General features: G+C 35.1%; 2 protein-coding genes across 3 annotated transcripts; both read left to right on the plus strand.

Moving 5' to 3' along the window:
* The first annotated feature begins 1,540 nt into the window (after nucleotides 1-1,540).
* Nucleotides 1,541-3,893, plus strand: LOC140765630 (auxin-induced protein 5NG4-like). Its single transcript, XM_073104803.1, has 7 exons — nucleotides 1,541-1,749; nucleotides 1,835-1,897; nucleotides 1,994-2,110; nucleotides 2,213-2,447; nucleotides 2,537-2,695; nucleotides 2,790-2,941; nucleotides 3,380-3,893. Exons 1-7 carry the CDS (start codon nucleotides 1,556-1,558, stop codon nucleotides 3,543-3,545), a joined length of 1,086 nt encoding a protein of 361 aa, XP_072960904.1. The 5' UTR covers nucleotides 1,541-1,555; the 3' UTR covers nucleotides 3,546-3,893.
* A 12,174-nt stretch (nucleotides 3,894-16,067) lies between these two features.
* Nucleotides 16,068-20,882, plus strand: LOC140765497 (fructose-bisphosphate aldolase 1, chloroplastic-like). Of its 2 annotated transcripts, XM_073104616.1 has the most exons (7): nucleotides 16,068-16,306; nucleotides 17,771-18,040; nucleotides 18,145-18,254; nucleotides 18,375-18,465; nucleotides 19,557-19,826; nucleotides 20,158-20,437; nucleotides 20,528-20,882. In XM_073104616.1, the coding sequence occupies exons 1-6, from the start codon at nucleotides 16,151-16,153 to the stop codon at nucleotides 20,434-20,436; spliced, it is 1,176 nt and encodes a 391-aa protein (XP_072960717.1). In that variant the 5' UTR covers nucleotides 16,068-16,150; the 3' UTR covers nucleotide 20,437; nucleotides 20,528-20,882. The 2 variants fall into 2 exon arrangements, with proteins under 2 accessions (XP_072960717.1, XP_072960716.1); XM_073104615.1 differs by having other exon boundaries at nucleotides 20,158-20,882.
* Nucleotides 20,883-21,196: the final 314 nt, after the last annotated feature.

A 21,196-nucleotide genomic window follows, 5' to 3' on the forward strand; every position in this document is an offset into this window, starting at 1 on the left:
GTAATGTGATTACAGCCTAAGATGTCTAAAATTTAACACCTTGCATCGATGGCATAATGAGATTATGGAGGGTTTTCGGTTTCCTTGAAAACTGGCCATGTCGAAATCTTCTGAGCTTAAATTTTGTTTTCTCTGTTCCACAGACTGTTATGATTCTGAGTCATAGTTAAAGATTGAAAATATAAGTCAGCCTAAGAACAAATGTATGACTAACATCTATGTTTTGTTAACATATCTTTAGGAGAGAACATGACTGTTGGACAGAAAAACATTAGTTCACTTTCAAGTGCAGGATATATATCAGTACATAACTAGAAGAATGTCCTCCCTACAAGGGCTACCTAATAGCACATGTTATTGTCACACCATATGCTTTTGCCTCAGCAATAAGCATATTCATGGCTCCTCTTAAGCCTAAATTAAATTAGTAACAGAGATCTTATTAAATTCAATAAGAGTCTAACCATGTGATTCAATTAGTTTTATAGCTTCTAACCAAAAGGAATACCCAAGATAACCAACACAATCCATTGAGACCACATGACATTTGATTCCTTTCCATCTGCAATCATCAAGCTGATGAGTACCCAAATGATAGTCAAATAGTATTCATGGCCACTAATCTATAAAATATAGTTAATATGGAACAAGAAGAACAAAATATGGGAGTGAGCAGCATTCAACAAAGATGCACTTTTTTTTTCACCCAACACAATCCATTGAGACCACATGACATTTGATTCCTTTCCATCTGCAATCATCAACCTGACGAGTAACCAAATGATAGTCAAATACTATTCATGGCCACTAATACAAGAAGAACAAAATATGGGAGTGAGCAGCATTCAACAAAGATGCATTTTTCTTTTAACCCCGAGAGTGATAAATTATTGCTTCATGATTGCTCATCAGATGCCCATAGATGGCATGGGATGTTCTTTTCTTTAATACTTAAGTTTAGGTAATAGCAGTTATTGACTCTGACCAGAAACGTATGCCTCTCCTGACATGGTACAGTTATTGGTTTACATTTAGTTATAGAAAAATGTTCATTACCTATAAAATTACAGTATTCATGCTAATTCTTATCTGAAGTTGACTACATAAAACTTGAGCTTTAATACGAATGCACTCGGACATGATTAAGAGTCGCAATCACACTGCAGCTAGAATGGCATTCACGATAGAATCAGAATCATCCTAAAAGCTTCACCTTGCATGTCGTGGGCCTTCTCACATTCTCGGTAAACCTCGCATCTGACTGACTCATAATACATCACATTTGTAGAACTGTCAGTAGAAAGAGATAACCTGTAAAAGCATATACATTGCAATTTCTTTATAAAACAGTTTATCTGTAAAAGAATCAATGGTTTGATGCGAACATGGAGAGATCAAAAGTTAAAGTGTTTGAAAATGTCAACAATGTAGGTAAATTCAAAATGGTGGGACATAGCATTCATCAAGTTGAACACCAAAGCACACTATATATACACACCCTTTTCCCTTCTCAGCAAAAGCATAGATACGCCATCCTGAATTCACAGCAAGAAAAATGGGGAGAAACCCTCAGGTGTCTGAGAAAGTGAGGCTCTTCATAGCTGTGCTTGCCTTGCAGCTATGTTATGCAGGCTTCCACATAGTTTCAAGAGCAGCTCTCAATATGGGCATCAGCAAAATTGTCCTCCCAGTCTATAGAAACATCATTGCTTTGGCTTTGTTGGCTCCCTTTGCCTACTTTCTGGAGAAGTAAGTCATTTTTCCTTTAGCCCTTCAAGCTATCTTTGGCTTAGACTGCTCTATAATCTTTCTTCTCCCTTTCCATTTCCTGCAGGAAGGATAGACCACCTCTCACCTTCTCTTTGCTGGTTCAGTTCTTTCTTCTGGGGCTATGTGGGTAAGTAGAGAAGAATAGCTGCACTTTGTACTTTCTTCTTGGTGGATTTGGAGATTGTTTGAGTTTATAAATCTTCATTTCTGCTGTTCTTTCCAGGATTACTGCTAACCAAGGATTTTATATCCTGGGTTTGTATTATTTGTCTCCAACTTATGCTTCTGCCATACAGAACAGTGTTCCAGCAATCACCTTTGCCATGGCAGCTTCTCTCAGGTAACATAAAACTCAAAAAGAAGAAAATATACTCATTCTAATCATAAGCTCCCTAAGAAATATCTATAATGTCTCTTACCCTTATCCTTCTTTCTCCCTCAGGGTTGAGCAAGTTAACATTAATAAGAGATTCGGGTTGGCGAAGGTAATCGGAACAGTAGTTAGTATAGGAGGAGCCACTGTTATTACTCTCTACAAAGGGCTCCCCTTGCTGCATGAGCAACCACACAACAAATTGGCATCTTTTGCTAATGCAAATCCAATACTGAACTGGACATTGGGTTGTGTCTACATCCTTGGCAATTGTGCTTCTTGGTCTGGTTGGATGGTCCTTCAGGTTAGCTCCTGTGGTGATCTTGAACTTATAGCCATCTTTTAATACAAATTGATGTCATTTGATATTTAGTTGGTGATTAACTCTGATAGGTTCCAGTGCTAAAGAAGTACCCAGCCAGGCTCTCAGCTCTCACACTTACCTGTGCATTTGGGCTGATCCAGTTCTTAATCATAGCTGCTTTTGTAGAGAATGACATTGAGAGGTGGAAACTGCATTCAGGAGGAGAAGTACTCACAATCCTATATGCTGTAATGCCTCCATACTCTCTCTCTAACCTATTGAGGTCAATGTCCAAAAACATTCTGTTACTTAAATTCAATGCTTGTGTTTCACTGTTTGCAGGGTTTTGTGGCCTCCGGAGTTGCCTTCACTCTTCAGACTTGGTGTATTGATAGAGGAGGACCACTTTTTACTGCTGTGTTTCAACCAGTTCAAACTGTTATAGTGGCCATCATGGCAGCTATTATACTTGGTGACCAGTTATACACAGGAGGGTAAGTGTCTAATTCAAGAGAACAAGAGCATTAACATACAAAATCAATTTTAGTGTACAAAATTAGTAAGTGTAAATCTTCTTTTTTCATATCATTAGATATAAAGAACATAGTTTGTACTGAAACTTAATGATACTAAAGCCGATACTTGCAAGACTGTTGATTTTGATCTTAGTTTGGATCACAATCGGCTAAACCAATGAATTTCTGCTGAACCTTTTCACTTTTTTTTTCTATGGGTTAAAATTGAAACTAACTGATTCTCGATGTTTTATAGTTATTTCATTAAAATGCCATTCCTCCTCTCTCTCTCTTTTCACCTTACCGTACTGAGAATGCCCCTTATTAGTGAATTATCTGTGATACTATTACTTCTTTTGAAGTTTTGGAAGTTTTAAAACTTAACCATCAGTAACTAAATCTTCCTTCGTTTATCAGGATCATTGGCTCCACTCTTATTGTGATTGGTCTCTACTTTGTCCTCTGGGGTAAAAGTGAGGAGAAGAAGGCTGGGAACCATGAGATAAATGGAGACTTGGCAACGCACCTCCTTGATCAAGAAGCTTCACAAAAAGATGACGCAGAAGCTGCTATTATCCCATGAAATCAGCCAAGTCTCTATATATAATTATATTGAAGTTGCTTATCTATTACTGGTGAAGCTCTGAAGAAGTACAGCTATATAAGATGCGGACAGAAAGTGGCTCTAAGTTGTGGCCAGTCTCAAGTTCAAGCATCTGCTACTAAGCTTTGTAATGTCTTCTTCACATTACCCTTGTCTCTCTTGTACATGCAATATGAGCGTTTGAGACAGTAGGACCTGTAAAACTAGTTTGCAACAGAGTGATGTCCTCAGATCGCATTGTCAGTAATTTATTATCTTCGATATAATTTGTTGCAAATGGTGTGGTCCTTAGTCCTTGCTAATATTTCAAACAGCGAAAATTATGTTAAAAGATGACAACTGGTTAGATACTAATGCAATGCATTTATTGGAGTGCTGTTCTGTTAGGAGAACACAACAAGGTTCTATCTTAATCAACCTAATGAGAGAGACTAGTTTGCATTAATCCGAAAGCTCAAAGATTGTCATGTCGGTCTGGCATTGTCTCGGAAAAATGGGTATTTGATTATGACATGATTATTGATGTCAGATAAAGCATTCTTACACACTTATTCTTCAAAACTTTTGCCTTCTGGACAGAAATTGATAGATATAAACACAGATATAAATTTGAATAAGTGCTACTGTAAGATAACTTCTATTTGAGACTGTACTTCATGATATCAAATTGAAAGCTGAAGAGAAGCAACTTTTTTCTTTTCCTTTATTATTCTTTATTGAAATATCTTTTGTAATTATCAAAGAATATCTCTGTAAAAGAAAAAATTATATTTGTATGTCATAGATATCATTGTACTATGACAGGAAAAAGAAACAAAACTTTGATGAAGAATTGTCGTTTCTTTTAGTGAGCCAAAGAAACTATCAAGCAGAGTTTTAGCTCTCTTAAAAGAACTAGTTCTTTCACAAACTGGACAAGATCAAAGGAACTAAATCAGCATATTTCTTCTATTAAGATCTTCTGGGAAAACTAGTCTATTTCTAAAAGATGGAAATGATTAAAAAGAGCTAAACCAGAACATATCATAATAAATCAGTAACATGGTTATGAAATGCATCTTTCCTTTATTTCTAGGCAGAGCCCTTTTGTGCTATATAAAATTTGCACAAAAAGAAGAACTAGTTTTCCCTCTAACAAAAGGTTTTGCTCTATTGCTGTGTTATTATGCATGTATGGCAGAGGCCTAAGATGATTTGCTTTTTTTGCTTTCAAACACTCTTGAGTTGCAAATTTAGCATCTTGGAGACATGACTGATATCATCAGATAAGATAGTATTCCACTGTTAGAGCTAATTCCACAGAATGTTTGCATTGCATGCACATGAGTTGAAAGATTAGTCTTCTTGACAAGCAACAAAGGACAACTCTTTAATTTCTTTGGCATTCTGTCCCGGAATAATTGGTTAGTGATGGATCCTTCCAACAATAAATTGACCTCTTGTACCAAACATATATTCTTCTTTGACTCCTCATATCTCATACTTTGCACTGAAAATTTTAACCCCAACTCCTCTGCCTCTTCTCCTCCTATGTTTTCAATAGCAGATAGATTTGGCGGGATTTGAATCTAAGACTTCTACTCTACTCTGATGCTGTGGTAACTCATTAACTATTTTAAAAACTTAAGCCATTAAATAATAGTAAATTTTATTTTTTTATATCCCGACAACTTCTCTATAGTCTATACTCGTGCGTTAGGTGGTATACTTTACTTAGTAATGAATTTACCCCCTCATAATATCTATAAGCTCCTATCCTTCTCTTTGCAACAATTAGAAAAATAATGAATTTTCTGTGCTTGTTTGATTCATGTAGCTTCCCACATCTGCACCATGCATAATGCTCATGGACCATCCTTGTTATCCTAGTTAGATTAGGATAGATCTGATTCAATTCAGATTAGGACACCCCCAAAGGGTTATGTCATATGGATTCTTATCCTATCGAGAGAACATTTTAATCCCTAATATGACTCTATCTAAGAGCACTACATATGTATGATATGAGGGGTTTGCAGTAGAGATATACTGCGTCTATGAATATTTTCTTTTTTTTCGTCCTTTTTCTCCTCTCAAAGCCGTGACTAGGCCACCATTTAAGCTTAGGGTTTGAATGATATATCAGTGTGTTGCTCTCGCTCAATATGGTGTGGTGGGCCCGACATCGACATCGGAGTAAAGCGTTTACATATCTACTTGATTGTTATCTCGTGATCAAGCTCTCCTCCTTCTAGACATCATTCAAATCTTCCAATAGTAGTATTAAAGAAAGGGTTTAACTTAATCTGAGATAAGTAAATTCTACATATCATACAATATTATCTGTATGTTCTCGTATCATATTTTAATCTAATGAATATGTTATACCCATGATCCATAGACCTACTTTTTATGGACTGAACAAATCATGATCTACAAAATAAATGCTATAAATCTTTCTTTTGCCCATGCTTGTTTTTCTCTCTGCACTTCTAATTTGATGAGCATGTTTTAGTTGTAATCTAAATATTTGGTGATCCGAATAGGTATTAGGACTCTAGCTTAACTAAAGTTTGGGGTATGATATGATTAACTTAGAATTGGAAGAATTCTATAACTTTCTATATAGAATTCAGAATTCTATTTTGTCATTGTGTTTAGAATAATTTAAACTATGTGTTTCTATTTTTTGTAATTTGTCTTTTTTTTCATTAAATCAGAGTATTAGGTTCCCGATTATTATAGAAATAATCACAGATATTGTATTGGTATTGTAATAAAATGTACCAACTAAAGGCTCACAAAAATTAACCTTAACTAATATCACATATTTGTATTTTGTATCCTTAGTGGATACACACTTTCTTTACAGTAAGAAGGAATTATTGTGCAACAAAGAATTAACTACAACGTGATTAGTGTAAAAAACATCTTGAAAGTGTCTAATATGACACCATGCACTCATATATCAATTATGAGTCATATTTTTTTCAATTTTGTATGTGTACGAAAGCCATCATTGCATTTAAGTGATGGTTGAAAAACAAGGAGGGGAGAGAAGCTGGAAAAAAAGGATAGAAGTTGAGAAATATGATTTTTGAATTAAAATGGGAGAATGTAAACAAAGTTCAAATTGATTTCAATTAGTCTCATTTGATATTTTATATCTTAGAATTACCTTATATTTTACTATTTTACTTCAACAAATTATCAAGACACTATATTTAAATCTTTTGACAATTTTGTGTGATATAACTATTTAGTCTATTATATGTTAATATAATTATTTTCATTTGTATTTTCTCTTAATTTTATAATGAGCCTAACTCTATCCTAAGTCAAATTTAAATTCTTTAGTTTATTAGCTAAAAATACTTGAATATAAGATGTGAACAGAAAGGTTAAATTGATCCACCAATAATTTAAGATATTAAAGATTCAAAAATTTGCAATATATACTATTTGGGAATTGGATTTGAAATTTGGAATTTTTGTACACATTTTCTAGAATGTCATTGGTTGAAAAATAATATGGATTGGATTATCATGCTAAGAGAGACCATATGTTGTTATCTGCTCACTTGTGATTTCCTTCGTATTGTTGTATAATTTATTAATTTATGATAAAATTGGAAAAGTGTCATATTTTAGAGATTGATTAGTAGATCCTAAATTTCTTATCCAATCCATAATTTATATGCTTTAAATCCATATTAAAATTATGAGTAGAATGATATTAGATTTGTATTGAATCCATTAGTGGAGGAAATTATACAAGAGATAATCCTTGTAATGGTCTTCCAAATTTACTTTTAGTGAATATTACAAAATTCTGACAGAAAACATAATACGTGAAAAAATATTCACTAAGCCAAAAGGGGGACTATTACCTCTTAAAATAAAAACTACTTTTTGACGGTTATAGTTTTCTTTATTTCTAATTCTGCCTTTCATAAAAAAAATAATATCTACTCATAAACTTCATAACAAAAGGGGAATCACGATTTGGCGATCAAATTTTGTTTCTCATAATCAAGCAACGTTGCAGCACTAAGTTCAAGATTGAGATGGCAAATGCCATCTCTGAATATATTATGCTAGAATCTCGAAAAGCAAAATATGAACATGAGCATATAATAAGGTAAATCTAAATTAGATATTAATCCTCAGTTTTAATCCATAAAATAACTATCAAAGGATCAAAACCCCAAATTCTATAAATTTATGAACCCTAAAAATTTCTTCATATTAATCTCCAATGTAATAAAAAAGATTCAAAGAATTAATCATGGATTAGGCTTTGATACCACTTGTCAGGAATTGACCAATAGATCCTAAATGTTTCTAGTTTAATCCCTAATTTAATACACTTCAAAACTATGTTAAAACTATGAGTATAAAGAGATTAGATTTACAGAAGCATACCTGAATCCATTGGTAAATGAAATTAAATAGAAGATGATCATTGTAATGGTCTTTCAAACCGTTCTTAGTGAATATCACAAAATTCTTTTAGAAAAGGAGATACGTGAGAGAATACTTACTAAGCCAAAAATTGGAATCATTACCTCGTAAAGTGAAAATTATTTTTTGACTATTATAGTTTTCTTTATTTCTAATTCTGCCTCTTAAGGAAAAAAATATATATATAATAGAGTCGACTCATAAATTTCATGACAATTATACCCTTAAGACACCTAATTAAATTAATTAAATTCCTTAATTTTAGACTTATTTTAAATGATAGTGTACATATTTTAATTATTTACATATGTGGTCCAATTACTAAAATTAATATAAATTAATCTAACATCATAATCATGTAAGATTGGTTTGTTATGGATATATATCATATCATATCATATTACTTAATTTATTTTGGAATAATTCCTTTTTCATCCCCCAAACTATCACTCATTTCCACAATGACCCCTTGAATTTTTTTTGGTACACACTGACCCATGAACTATTAGAAATATCCTAATTGACCCCCTTTGTTAGAGTTTCATTACTCATTTTCGTCTATAAGTTGCCCATGGTAATCACGTGACAAATATATGATAGTTTTACCTTTATGAGCATGTGTAAGTCACATGCAAGCTAAGAGAAAATTTTAGGTGGACTAAAATACCCCTCTTCCTCAACAAATTTTGACCCCTTACATGGCACCCATTGCTGCCATCATCTCCTACTTGTCACCTTGCTCTCCGAATTTAATGTCACCGTCGCCCTCTTCTCTGAGCCCGACATCGTCGTCGCCCTCTTCTTCGAGCCCTCTCCCTCTCTCTCTCTCTCTCTCTCTCTAAATGCCTCACACGCATTACCACCCTCATCTTCCTCCATGTCGCCCTCATAGCTAAGCCTAGCATCCCCATCGCCTTCTTCTCCGAGCCTGACATCATCGTCGCCCTCCCATTGCCTCCCTCTCTCTATCCAAATGCCTTGGGAAACCCATCTTTACCACTTCCAAGATACCATTTTCTCTTAAAGACCTCCTAACCCAGCCGTATCCTTAATCGGCCCTCTCTTCGCTAATCATCGACCCGATCGTAGCCTCCGAGACCTCCTAACATTATCGATGAATTGGCCACCCAGGCCTTTATCTCAATCCTCTCCAACTAGAGCCGCAAAGTCATTAGGCCCATAGAGCTCTTGGCAACGAGGAGAGTAGCAGTGGATGGGAGGCGGAGTGCTTGGAGCTAATGGACGGATAGGCTGTGGCACTAGATGCTGGCAAGGACTTAGCAGTTCTCGAGCTCGCGACGGAGGGCCTCGCACTTGGAATGGGAAACAGTGGCACAGATGCAAAGAAGGGAGAAGGCAGCAGCGGAGCGAAGGGAGGTCATCGGTGGTTGTTTCTAGGATTTAGGTAGGAAGACGATAAGAGGGAGGAAGATGGGAGAAATGGTTTGCAGGTTAGGAGAAGGAGGATTAGGAGCAATGAAGGTATTTAAAAAAATAAAATATTTACTATTAGCCATCCACTTAATTATCTCGTCATTATAAGTGGAGGCAATTAGTTAATTCAAACATTTTGTCAATGGTGTCAAGGTGTGAGGTATTTTTGATAGTTCAGGATGGTCGGTGTGTAGCAAAAGAAAAGTTCAAGGGGCCATTGTGAAAATGGGTGATAGATCAGGGGGTGAAAAGGAAATTATCCCTTTATTTTTATAACATCACATATTTTTTGAATGTTGAAGTTGTATAGATTAGTAAATAAAATTTGTGCTATGCTCTATTAGGATATATACATTATTATGGTAGACACTTTGTATTCTAGAAAATTCAATTTTATCACAAATTGCTAAACAGAAAAAAAAAAATTATAATACTTTATTTGTTACACTTGTAATTGACAAATTGTGCTTTAAATAGAACTCTATTAATATAATGTGTTCAGATTTTATATAGAGCATATGCTAAATTTGTGAATTAATTCATGACTATTTAAATTAAAGTGATTTTAAAGTCAAGAATGTCAGTCTATGGTGTTTGTTTACAAAATGAAGACATATATAAGATTGTAGTAGTTTTGATGTTGTGGTGCATAGAGAATGTTTGAGCACAATTAAGAATGTTCTTAAATACAGAAGCCTATTCTTTATAGTAGCAAAAGTTCTTAAGGTTATTAGAACATCAATGCAAGTGAAATCCATAAACTGAGTTTTTAAATTACGGTGTTCGAATATGAATTGGGTATGCTTGAATACCCATATAGATTTTTTTCAAATCTGCAAAATTCATAGAGAATTTTTAAGAAAATATTATATTTTATCTAGAAGAGATATTTATAAATTTAACTAACCCTAAGTGATTATCTATCATCATTTTTTATTTGCTTTTAGAGGTTATTAGAGATCACTTATCGGCTTTGCATGGAACTATAAAAATCATCTTTCTACATAACACATCTACATCAGATCTATAAGAACTATGCCTCAATGGTCATTAGAACTCAATTCCCCACAAGAGGGAGAGCAAAGCGGGGGGAGAACCAAGTTCTCTCTTCTCTGCATGGAGGCAGTCTTCAATTCTTTTAGGTGACATTCCCTTTCATAGACTATTTCATCAGGTACATGACTTTTCCATGCTCGCAGGATCTAGCGAGTAAGATTGTTATAGATTGAGTTGTGAAGATCTGTAGATAATTTGTAAGTTTCTTCTAACTGCTATTGGTTATAATGATTGGTTTTGATCTGAATTTAGATTCGTAGTTTTATTTATCCGATTTTGAGTTTTTCTACGTAATAGTCTTTTATATTTGTGATTGTCTTCTCATGTTTTTTTCGTATTTATTTATTGAAAGTGTGTGATAGATCAATCTTCTAAGGTGTTTATTTATTTTTCAGTACATTATTGATTGGATGGGCATATTTTAGGAAAATGGTTCATTTGATTCTTTTCTAATATGAATTAGATGAAGATGATCTATGGAATATATTTCTAAGTGCGTCCATATTTGCGACTTACTTGTTTTCTAGATATTTATCGTTATCGGCTTTATTACATCTTTCAATTTTACAAATCAAATAGTCTTCAAACATATTATATATTATAATTATTTTGTCCAAAAAAAATATTTTATTTGCAAATTGGGTTTTTTATCAAAAATTATTCTTAGCATGTACGCATGCAACATATCTACTAAGGTCAAGGTTGAACGCTATGTTAGCGAACTTGGTGATCTGAGTATATATGATGATTCTAGGATAAACCGTGTGGAATGAGATGTGTCATGATTGGCCGGACGGTGACTTTACATGATTACTCTCTTCAATGTATTTTTAAATGTCTACATTTCTTGAGGAGCGAGTGAGAGATGTTATCCTAAGTAGTTTATGATAGATCTAATCTTTGTCAAATTATGACACCCTAAATAATTATCAATTGAGTTCTTATCCTATACGGAGAAAGCTTTAATCAATAATATAACTCTATCTAAAAGTGTGTGTATATATATATGTGTGTGTGTGTGAGCACGGGCACACGTGAGAGGGGGGGATTTTTGCTCTGACATACAGTGTGGTTCGACATCGACCCTTGGAGTAAAGCATCTACAAATCTACTTGATCGTCATCTCATAAACTGAGTCTTCCTCCATCATCAGAGATCATACTTCCATTGCATCTACATCATGACAGATCTTCCAACCATCCTCATCCTTGATTGCAAGCGTGTGCGTTATCCTAACTTGGTCCCTACAGTTGTCTCCATGGCAGCCCATTTAGACGTCACTCATGACATAGTTGGTAGATATCATTAAAGCATATAGTAACTGGATCCAGCTTCGAAACTAAAGACCCACCTCCCCCTAGGAATGGCATGCAATATTGTACCTCTCAGAGAGTCGAAACTGAACTAAATTAGCTCTGCTGCACCTAACCTGGAATGTTTAGCCCCTTGGCGTACATCACACTTAGATTAGGAGCGAGCCTAGCTTGTGGTGTAGTATTCACTTTTATTTACTCAAACACACTGTGGCTTTGAGAGTTGATAATTCCCCTGCCTAAGTATTTGTTGATAAATATAATAGATACTTAATTTGTCATTCTTAAAAGTAATACTATAATTTTCTTGGTTCTTAACTTGTTATTAAGTTAAATTTAACTCAACGTGCTTTCTAAGATATTAAAAACAAAAGGCAGGGTTAAGTACTCTGACGGTAGGATGTTAATAAATGATGAAGGGAAATCTGGAGATGTTTTTAATATATTTTCCAGAATTGAAAGGTCAACAGTGAGGTATGGGCAGATCTGGATGCAGTTGGTATGTTTTGTCATCAATGGTGTCTCTTTGGGCTGGCTGGGCAATGATATTGGTTTGGATACAACTGTATGGCCCCATCCTATCATGAGTCCTTCTTTTCTTCTTTCTTTTTTTCATTTATTATTTTCAGAAAGAATCACTGTGAATTAATGGTAGCAAAATAAACAAGTAGTTCTGGCTCGGCTCCACCTCAACTTAACAACGGCTTGACATAAATTAACTAAGTCAAGCCAGAGTCGTTAATTCAGCCTTGAAATTCAACTTGGAGCCGATAGACTCGTTTAAGATTTGATGAGCTCGGCTCATTTACAACTAGGGCTAGGCTCGAGCTCTGCTGCGCCTCAACTCAAGATTGACCTAAACATGATCATCGGACAGGCCGAGCTAGGTTCATGTCAGGCTAGAATATTCTAGCCATTATCGCTCACTAGTTTATTAGATATTGAGCTTGAGTTAAGTATAATAAATCTAACATAATGGATAAATATAAAATATATTATATCTTATTAGGCCAAGTTTAATGGATTTATATGAAGATATTTTAATTATCTTTCAGAGAACATATTTATATATTAATATATAGTTTACTAAATATTCAATGTGAAACTAAAAATATTATAGAAATATGTAAGCATTATGAGTTGGGTCATAGATGAGAATAATGGATCGGGCTCTCAGGTCGGGCCGAACGAGCAAAGGCTTAGCTCATGTCACCTGCTATCATCTCAGGCTCGGGTCTGGCTAGCCCTAAATCGGAGTCGAGCCAGACTTAGTCCGATTAAAACTGGGTGAGTTCGAACTGAGTTAGGCGGGTCACTCCTAATGATCATGCCTAGATTGAACTAGGCAAAGCTAAAACAAAAGTTTCAGCTCAAAATTAATTAGGGTGCATCCACAATCAAAAACTTATTTTCATCACCATTACTGACGATCATTCTCGAAATTACTTGAGGACATCAGGATAAGTTTTTTAATTAATCTAAAGGTGGGGGAATCTAAGTACGTCGTTCTTAATAACAGCCCATCTCCCATGAACTTAATAGTATAAGCTAGTACTAAGTGTAGTCTATAGAGAGTATTGTTCTCTTGAAACAAATCAAATTCACATTCATATCCATATCCTAGTTAGACATGATCGTCGGGCAGGCTGAGCCAGGTCGGGCCGGGCTTTTCGGACCAATTGAGCTTAAGTATTTGTTTACGACCCAACGCACCAATCACTCTAGCCGGACCGGGTCAGGTTCGGGCCGAGCTAGAATAGTCTAGTCCATTACCGTCTGTCGGCCCATGAGAGATCCCGGCCCGACTCACCAATCATTCAACCTAACCCACATTTTAGCTATTTTTAGAATTTTTTTTACTATTAGCTTATCTTTTAAAAAAATATTTATGTTCCTCTATTAAAAAACTAATAATAAGTTTAAACATTTTAAATGTGTGCTTTAAAAAATGTAAAACGGTTTAGTACCAAAATTTTATTTGGTTTTTACTGTAGCAGAATGGGTAAATACTGTAGTAAAACGGGCGGGCCTAGTTGTGGGCCATAGGGGCGAGCTTCCAGGTGCGGTCGGGTGGGCAAAGGGTTGGCCCGTGCTGCCCATGGGTAGTTCGGGCTCGGGCCGGGCCTAGCCCAGTCCAAACTGGTCCGGGCACGAGCGGCTGGGCCATTTGATCAACTCTAATCCTAGTAGACGTTAACTAGTCCGACTTGGAATATTTCGTGAATTTTGAGCCTGTTGTGTTGTGTCGGGTCGACCAAGAATGAAGGCCCGATTTGGTGAATTCGCTGTGGATGGGCCGGACCGAGGATTCTGTTTCACTCTAGCCTTGGAGAGCTACGTGGAAACTTTCGGGCTTAAAACCAGGGTGTAAACTATTATTAGTGAAAGAATAGGGCGTGGAACGTAATTTTCATTTTAATTTTTCAGGAAAAATTTGCACTTAATACCTGTCTTTTTGCATATTTACGGCTTACACGCTATTGTTCAATATTTACAAATCGAACTCTTGTTTCTAGTTTAGTTAAATTAAGTTTAGTTAACATAACTAACTTTTTCATATATTTTCATTTTTTTTTCATGTAAATATTAAAAATACATAGTATAAATCACAAATAAGTCAAAATATAAGGTGTTAAATATAAATTTTCATACTTAACCCAATCATTTTCAAATAAAAAGTTATCAGTCAAGAAATATTCCTTTAGATTAGTAAGTGTAATTTTTAAAATAAATTAATTACCTTTTACTCTCTTCTCCATTTTGCTTAAGGTTTTAACTAACATTCATAGTTATGTCGTCCATCCTCTTTCAATAGGATACGAGTTTGGTTTGAGGAAAGATAATAGACTATAGTGTAAAAAGAAAGCTAACGGAGATGTTAACAGGATTTTGATTAGATCCACGAAGAAGCTTTTTTATTTAGTGGAATAGATAGATAGGGTGAGATATAGCTTTAAAATGGTGTACGGCTGGTTAGTATTTTAGTAATTTAATCAGGGTGTTAGAAGATGAAAAATATAAGAAAAAGAAGAAGAGAGTTGATCGAAAAATGATGAAATTGTAAGGTGTTATTTAAAATGTCTCCTAATTTTATATTTTGAATTGCGGAAAGAAAGCACTAACTAATTATGCCGAGGGGACGTATAAGTAATTATGCCACAGCCTATGACTATGAGACGATGGTGGTCCCTACTCACTCCTTTAATACACAGATCACAAGAAAGAAAGGTGGCAAACATTTTTCTTTTTTTTTAAAATTTTTGGATTATTACACCTTCACTTTGTTTTTAAACTATACTTAATTTTCATGAAGAACCCTAAACTATTTTTTATTATAATATCTCTTTAAACTTTGGATTAAAATAATATAACTAACGACCGTGACAAAAGAAATACCTAATAACTATTATACTCCTCTTCACCGCCCCACCTCTAGAGTCATCAGCAAATGGTGTAAGGCCTAAGATGAGTTGGCCATCAAAAGAAGGAGCACATTTAGGTCATTTAGTATATAATGTACTAGGATAAATAGAGTCGTCTTTAGTTAAGAGCAAAGCCAATAGGAGAATGACATTAAAATTATTTGAAGAGAACATTGTAATGAAAAAATAGTTTAAGGGTCAACGTAAATAAAAGTTTTATATATTTACTAACTTTAATTAAAAATTGAGAGAATATATTTTTTATATCTACTCAATTAAAGTGAAGGTCAAGATATTGTACATGACCCAATTTTAGCTCTTAGAAAAAAAATATTTCATGGAATCCATATGCTAAAAATTGATCTATGTGTTACTTACTATCTGTTAAAAAAAAATTAAAATGATTTTCCACTTCTTCCGAGGCATAATGTGTAGTTAATTTAATTAAAGATATGATGTCAAATTTCTCTATCTTTTATTCAAGTTTAGACTGGTGAGGGGGAAGATTATATGTATATATATATATATATATATATATATATATATATATATATATGCATGAAAATAATGTAGATCTGATGAGAGAAAAATAAATAAATAAATAAATGGCAACCTTTGTCCTGATCTTAAGAGTGTGTGGGCGTAAAAATGAGTCTTTTTGCGCACTTATGCATATTGATAATTAATATAAAAAATTCCAGTCTTATAATAATTACTAAAAACTCTACGAAGTACTTTTTTAATGCAAATTGCCCGCGCGCGTGTGTTGCTTGGGGTATACATACAAATAAGAGAATGAGAAGGACATTGATGCGAAGAAACCCCATGTTTTAACGACATCTCTCTGCCTTGTTTTCTTATTTGCCGTCCGTTTTTCTTGTCACACGAAGTTCGCAGTAGGATTGTAGAGACAGAGATGGCAACGGCAACGTTGAGCGCTTCCGCGAGCCAATGGGTGGTAGGCGGCAGGAAGTCCCCGGATCTCCGGCGATCATCCCTCCGGACTGTGATGGTTCGCGTTGCGGGACCGATCCGGGCCGGATCCTACGCCGACGAGCTCGTTCAGACCGCTGTAAGCACCTCCGGACCCTAAATATAATCTCGTGAATAATATTCGTGATCTTAAACTCCTATAGGGGTCTGCGGGGATTCATAAAGATTCGATTTTTTATTTGGTCATGATCGCTGTTCTAGACTTTCTCCTGTTAGTTTTACATTTTGGTGCTTCTGTGATTTGTTTCTTTGATCGTGGTAATGAACAGGGTTGTTAAATATCAAACACTGGTGACAAGTTGAAATTATGTAAAATCTATGACTATAACAAGGAAAGACTACTTGAAATTTGTATTTCTTGTGGATCTAATATTGAATTCTAATCTGATCTTTAAAATAAAGAGATCATATGTCTCTGAAATTTGTGATCAAACAAAAAGATCGCAGTGGAAGAACGAAGAAAAGAGATGAATTGATTTATTGCATATTGCAGTGGAAGATCATATTTCTCTGGAATCATACATTACAAGATTGAAATGATTGTATATCAAGTTTCAACAGTTTGCTCCATAGAGATATGTTTATACTGTTTTTTTTTTAAGATTAGATAGTCCGAGTTAATTTTGGACCATTAAGTTTGCATCTTTTAATCAAACTGAAAATGTGAAAATTAAGGGTTTCTAGAATCAGGACAGCTACATGCATAAGCTTGAATAACTATGAAGAATTAGATTTTAGGGGATTAGTATTGATTCCTTTCACTGGGCATTTCTATTGTTATTTAGCTGCATGTGAGAAGTGTTTGGAAGATGAAAAATAGCAATTGAAATTGATATAAAACAGTTATAATGGGTATAGTTCCGCCATGGCGAGACAACAGTGTTAGCATCCAAATGAAGATGAGAAGAGAAATCACCTGGATTATGCCATGTATGAAATAGTGCCAGTGCAAATACCGAGGATATCAAATGTATTGTTCTTGGATGGAGAGTCAATAATAGTGGTCGAATTGTTGGTTGTAGACTCTACATGGATGCCTACATTGATCAAAACTCAGGCATTAAATGCAGAAGTTTTAGGAATAAGGTGGTTGAAACAAAGGATAAGGACCTAGTAATCCTCTTAGACAATAAAAGCAGACATTCTAGTGATAGGCTCTTTGAAGAAATGAATAAGTACCAATAAAACCTCTTATAGAACCAGGCATAGAGCATTATTCATCTCGGGAAGAAATTTAGATCTTAAAAGTATAGTCGTTGGTTTTAAGGCTGTTTTAGCATCCTCTGCCACGATGTGAAAAAGAGTGTTCCTATTACCTCTATCATAAAATTTAATTATGCACTAGAAGAGAATTATGGAAAACGAAAGTTGGAATGAAAAGATTGTAGCTATAAAATCCAGCAATCTATCGAACTTACTAAATTTTTGTGTATCTTAGAAGTTTAGTTTCCAATCAGTTTTCTCATGCTTTTTTTGTGCCTTTCTGTTGATCTTAACAAAGTCCTCTCATCCACTACTAATCGCTAGGTATTTGTATTTGTAGAAATCCATTGCTTCCCCTGGACGCGGAATCCTTGCAATTGATGAGTCAAATGCAACATGTGGAAAGAGGCTTGGTTCAATTGGTCTGGACAATACGGAAGAAAATCGCCAAGCCTACAGGCAGCTTTTGCTGACCACTCCTGGTCTAGGTGAATATATTTCAGGTGCTATTCTATTTGAGGAAACTCTTTACCAGGCAACAACAGACGGAAAGAAGTTCGTTGATTGCTTGCGTGATGGGAAAATAATGCCTGGGATTAAAGTTGACAAGGTACTTGTACTTTTTTTAAATTGTTGACAATGTGAGCACAAATAATATGCCCGAATGTTCTCTCTGTATATTGTTTGCTGATCCTCTTTACTTTGCCCATCAAGGGTTTGGTCCCCTTACCAGGATCAAATAATGAGTCTTGGTGCCAAGGGTTGGATGGATTGGCTTCAAGATGTGCTGAATACTATAAACAAGGGGCTCGTTTTGCTAAATGGTTAGTCTAAATCCAAGTTTTATGCTCTTTTTTTTTTAATTCATATTAAATGCTGAATGTATGTTGAAGCAAATGGAACATGACCTCATTAATCAATTTTTGCTACTATTACAATTTCAGGAGAACAGTAGTTAGCATTCCTTGTGGTCCTTCTGCACTGGCTGTAAAGGAGGCTGCATGGGGACTTGCTCGTTATGCCGCTATATCTCAGGTAGGGTCAGCCTATGCATGTCGGTACATTGGTACTAAAAGTATATACAATTGAACATTTTATTATCGTTTTATTTCTTACACTAAATCTTGGACCTATTTGTTCTGAATGTTCTGAATGTTCTGATTTCTTATTTATAATTTTGACAAATTTCTCTATCCTATCTACAATTAAGAAATCACATCCTATGTGGAACCTCAATTTGAACAGTATAGTTCATTTATAACTAATGCAAGCTAAAGAGAATGAAACTTAAACATTGCTATAATCCTGTTGCCATGGAAAATCACTTGTGTCTCTTCATCAATTACCCTTACATTGGATCTAGCTCTACTTGTTATTGTGATTACAATAGGTACTCATTTTCTCTTCAAAACCAACTGCACTGTACCCTAAGACAATTTTCAATCAGTAAGTATCATATGATATTCTCTATCCTTTTCTCTTTTTATCCAATTATTTAGTGTGCAAATAGATTTGCTAGTTCATCTTACTCGATATAAAACCAATTGATATTCTGCATTTGCTTTGCATTTCGAACTTTGTTTAATCTCTTCAAAGTTGTAAGGCCTGACTAATAGTTTCAATTTTATGATAATTTAGACTCCGAGATTTGCTTTTATGATAATTTCTGCAATTTTATGTATCTACTTTGTTTTATCTATTAGAAAAACCATGTCACTTTTGAGTTACTATTTTTATCTTAGTAATTCCATCACAGTATGTGCTAATATTTATGTTGCATGTTTCTGCATAACAGATCTTTAACAGAGAACTTTTCTGTCATTTGTTTCATCTCATGATCTCCATATCAAGAACTTACTCATTGGTTTGTTCCTGTAATATAAAATTTATCTGCAAACTTAGTAATTCCATCATAGTATGTGTTAATAATTCTGTTGCATGTTTCTGCATAACAGATCTCTAACAGAGAGTTTTCATTGTCAGTTCCATCACAATATCGAATCTCTCCCTCCATTCATTTGTTCCCATAGTATAAACTTTTCTGCCAACTTGTACTTTATATAAATCTATCATCCTTTTAGTACATAAAAGGTGTTTCTATAATTTAATATGATGAACATCTGCAGGACAATGGACTGGTGCCGATCGTGGAGCCTGAGATTCTTCTCGATGGAGACCACCCAATTGAAAGGACTTTTGACGTAGCAGAGAAAGTCTGGGCAGAGGTATTCTACTATTTGGCACAGAACAATGTGGTATTCGAGGGAATTCTGCTGAAGCCCAGTATGGTTACCCCTGGTGCTGAACACAAGGAGAAGGCATCCCCAGAGACCATTGCAAAATACACTCTCAAGATGCTGAAGAGGAGGGTGCCACCTGCTGTTCCTGGAATCATGGTATACTCTTGAATCACATCCTATTACCAGTTAATTGTGCAGCAAAGTTTTGTTTCATTGCCTACTTTTTTACCCACTCAGAGATGCAAAACATTTCAAAAGACAGTCCCAGAATATAATACCAATTGGTTCATTGACTTCTGGAGTGTGCAAGTCCCTAGAACTCTAGAACTAACTATACTTTGGTGTTAGACTACACTTTATTTGTTTGATAACTGGAAAGTCTGTAGTGCTAACCATTCTGAGTAGATCTTCAGTAGTGATAATACAATAATCAATGGTGTTGCGTAATCAAGATAGTTATGAGTATTGTTTATACTTTTATGTGCAGTTTCTGTCAGGAGGGCAATCTGAAATGGAGGCAACACTAAACTTGAATGCGATGAATCAAGCCCCCAACCCATGGCATGTTTCCTTCTCCTATGCACGAGCTCTCCAGAACACAGTCTTGAAGACATGGAAGGGACGTCCTGAGAATGTGGAATCTGCGCAGAAAGCACTGCTTGTACGTGCCAAGGCGAACTCCCAAGCTCAACTTGGGCGCTACTCTGCCGAGGGTGAGAGCGAGGGGGCTAAGTCTGGAATGTTCCAAAAGGGGTACACCTATTAAGGTAAGAGATGGTCACCGGACCTTTCAGCTTGTCCTGGCACCCATGGTTGATGGTTTGATAATTAGTGCATTTTTTGATATTGACTTCCAGAAGAAAATAAATTACTACTTGGGCTGTTGGTCTTCGTGGTAGTAGAGAACTGCTACGACCGTAGCAGTTGGCTTGTCTTAGCAAAGATGTATTCTGTAAGCATAAGCATAACAGGCTCTCCAGAAATATTCAAGTTGAAAGATGGAGAAAATTGCTTGTGAGGGAATCTCTCTCCCTAGTATTTTTTTCCTTCTTCTTCTTTAGCATTTGATCATTAATTACATTATGGAGAAAATAGGTAGTTTCTTTTCGAGGAACAAGAATTATTTCCCTGAGGAATTTGATGAATATTTCTTTTGAGCCTGACTTCTGTAACCATGGATTCACCTTGGGTTTGTGACGTTAATTTTTTTTATTAAAGGTTTTAACCATTTTCTCATCTCGAGATAATAATTTTTCAATGTAATGATTTGTCCATTTTTCACATGAGCCCATAGCCTTTGGTGTTTTGTTTCCAACTCTCTGACTAAGCTTGCACTTGAAACAGTGTCTTTGAAGAAAACACTTGAAAGAGTGGTAAGGCTTGATAGTCTTTCCCAATGCTTAAGGATACCTTTTATAAATCATACATATTAGAGTATATCCGCATGCCACCAACAGCCAACTAAATTATAGTCATGGGATGATGGGATGCATCTTCTCTTCCTTTTGTGTAACCTTTGATTACGT

The sequence above is a fragment of the Typha angustifolia genome, chromosome 8 (genome assembly GCF_048772165.1).
Source record: "Typha angustifolia cultivar Huaian chromosome 8, ASM4877216v1, whole genome shotgun sequence".
Lineage (NCBI taxonomy): Eukaryota > Viridiplantae > Streptophyta > Magnoliopsida > Poales > Typhaceae > Typha > Typha angustifolia.

Excerpts from the sequence above, each read along its gene's own strand:
- LOC140765630 (XM_073104803.1), top strand. The coding sequence starts at position 1,556 with ATGGGGAGAAACCCTCAGGTGTCTGAGAAAGTGAGGCTCTTCATAGCT. Across the intron at positions 1,898-1,993 it reads TTTCTTCTGGGGCTATGTGG|GATTACTGCTAACCAAGGAT; the intron begins GTAAGTAGAGAA and ends TGTTCTTTCCAG. Across the intron at positions 2,696-2,789 it reads TACTCACAATCCTATATGCT|GGTTTTGTGGCCTCCGGAGT; the intron begins GTAATGCCTCCA and ends CACTGTTTGCAG.
- LOC140765497 (XM_073104615.1), top strand. The coding sequence starts at position 16,151 with ATGGCAACGGCAACGTTGAGCGCTTCCGCGAGCCAATGGGTGGTAGGC. Across the intron at positions 18,041-18,144 it reads CTGGGATTAAAGTTGACAAG|GGTTTGGTCCCCTTACCAGG; the intron begins GTACTTGTACTT and ends TTGCCCATCAAG. Across the intron at positions 19,827-20,157 it reads CTGCTGTTCCTGGAATCATG|TTTCTGTCAGGAGGGCAATC; the intron begins GTATACTCTTGA and ends TTTTATGTGCAG.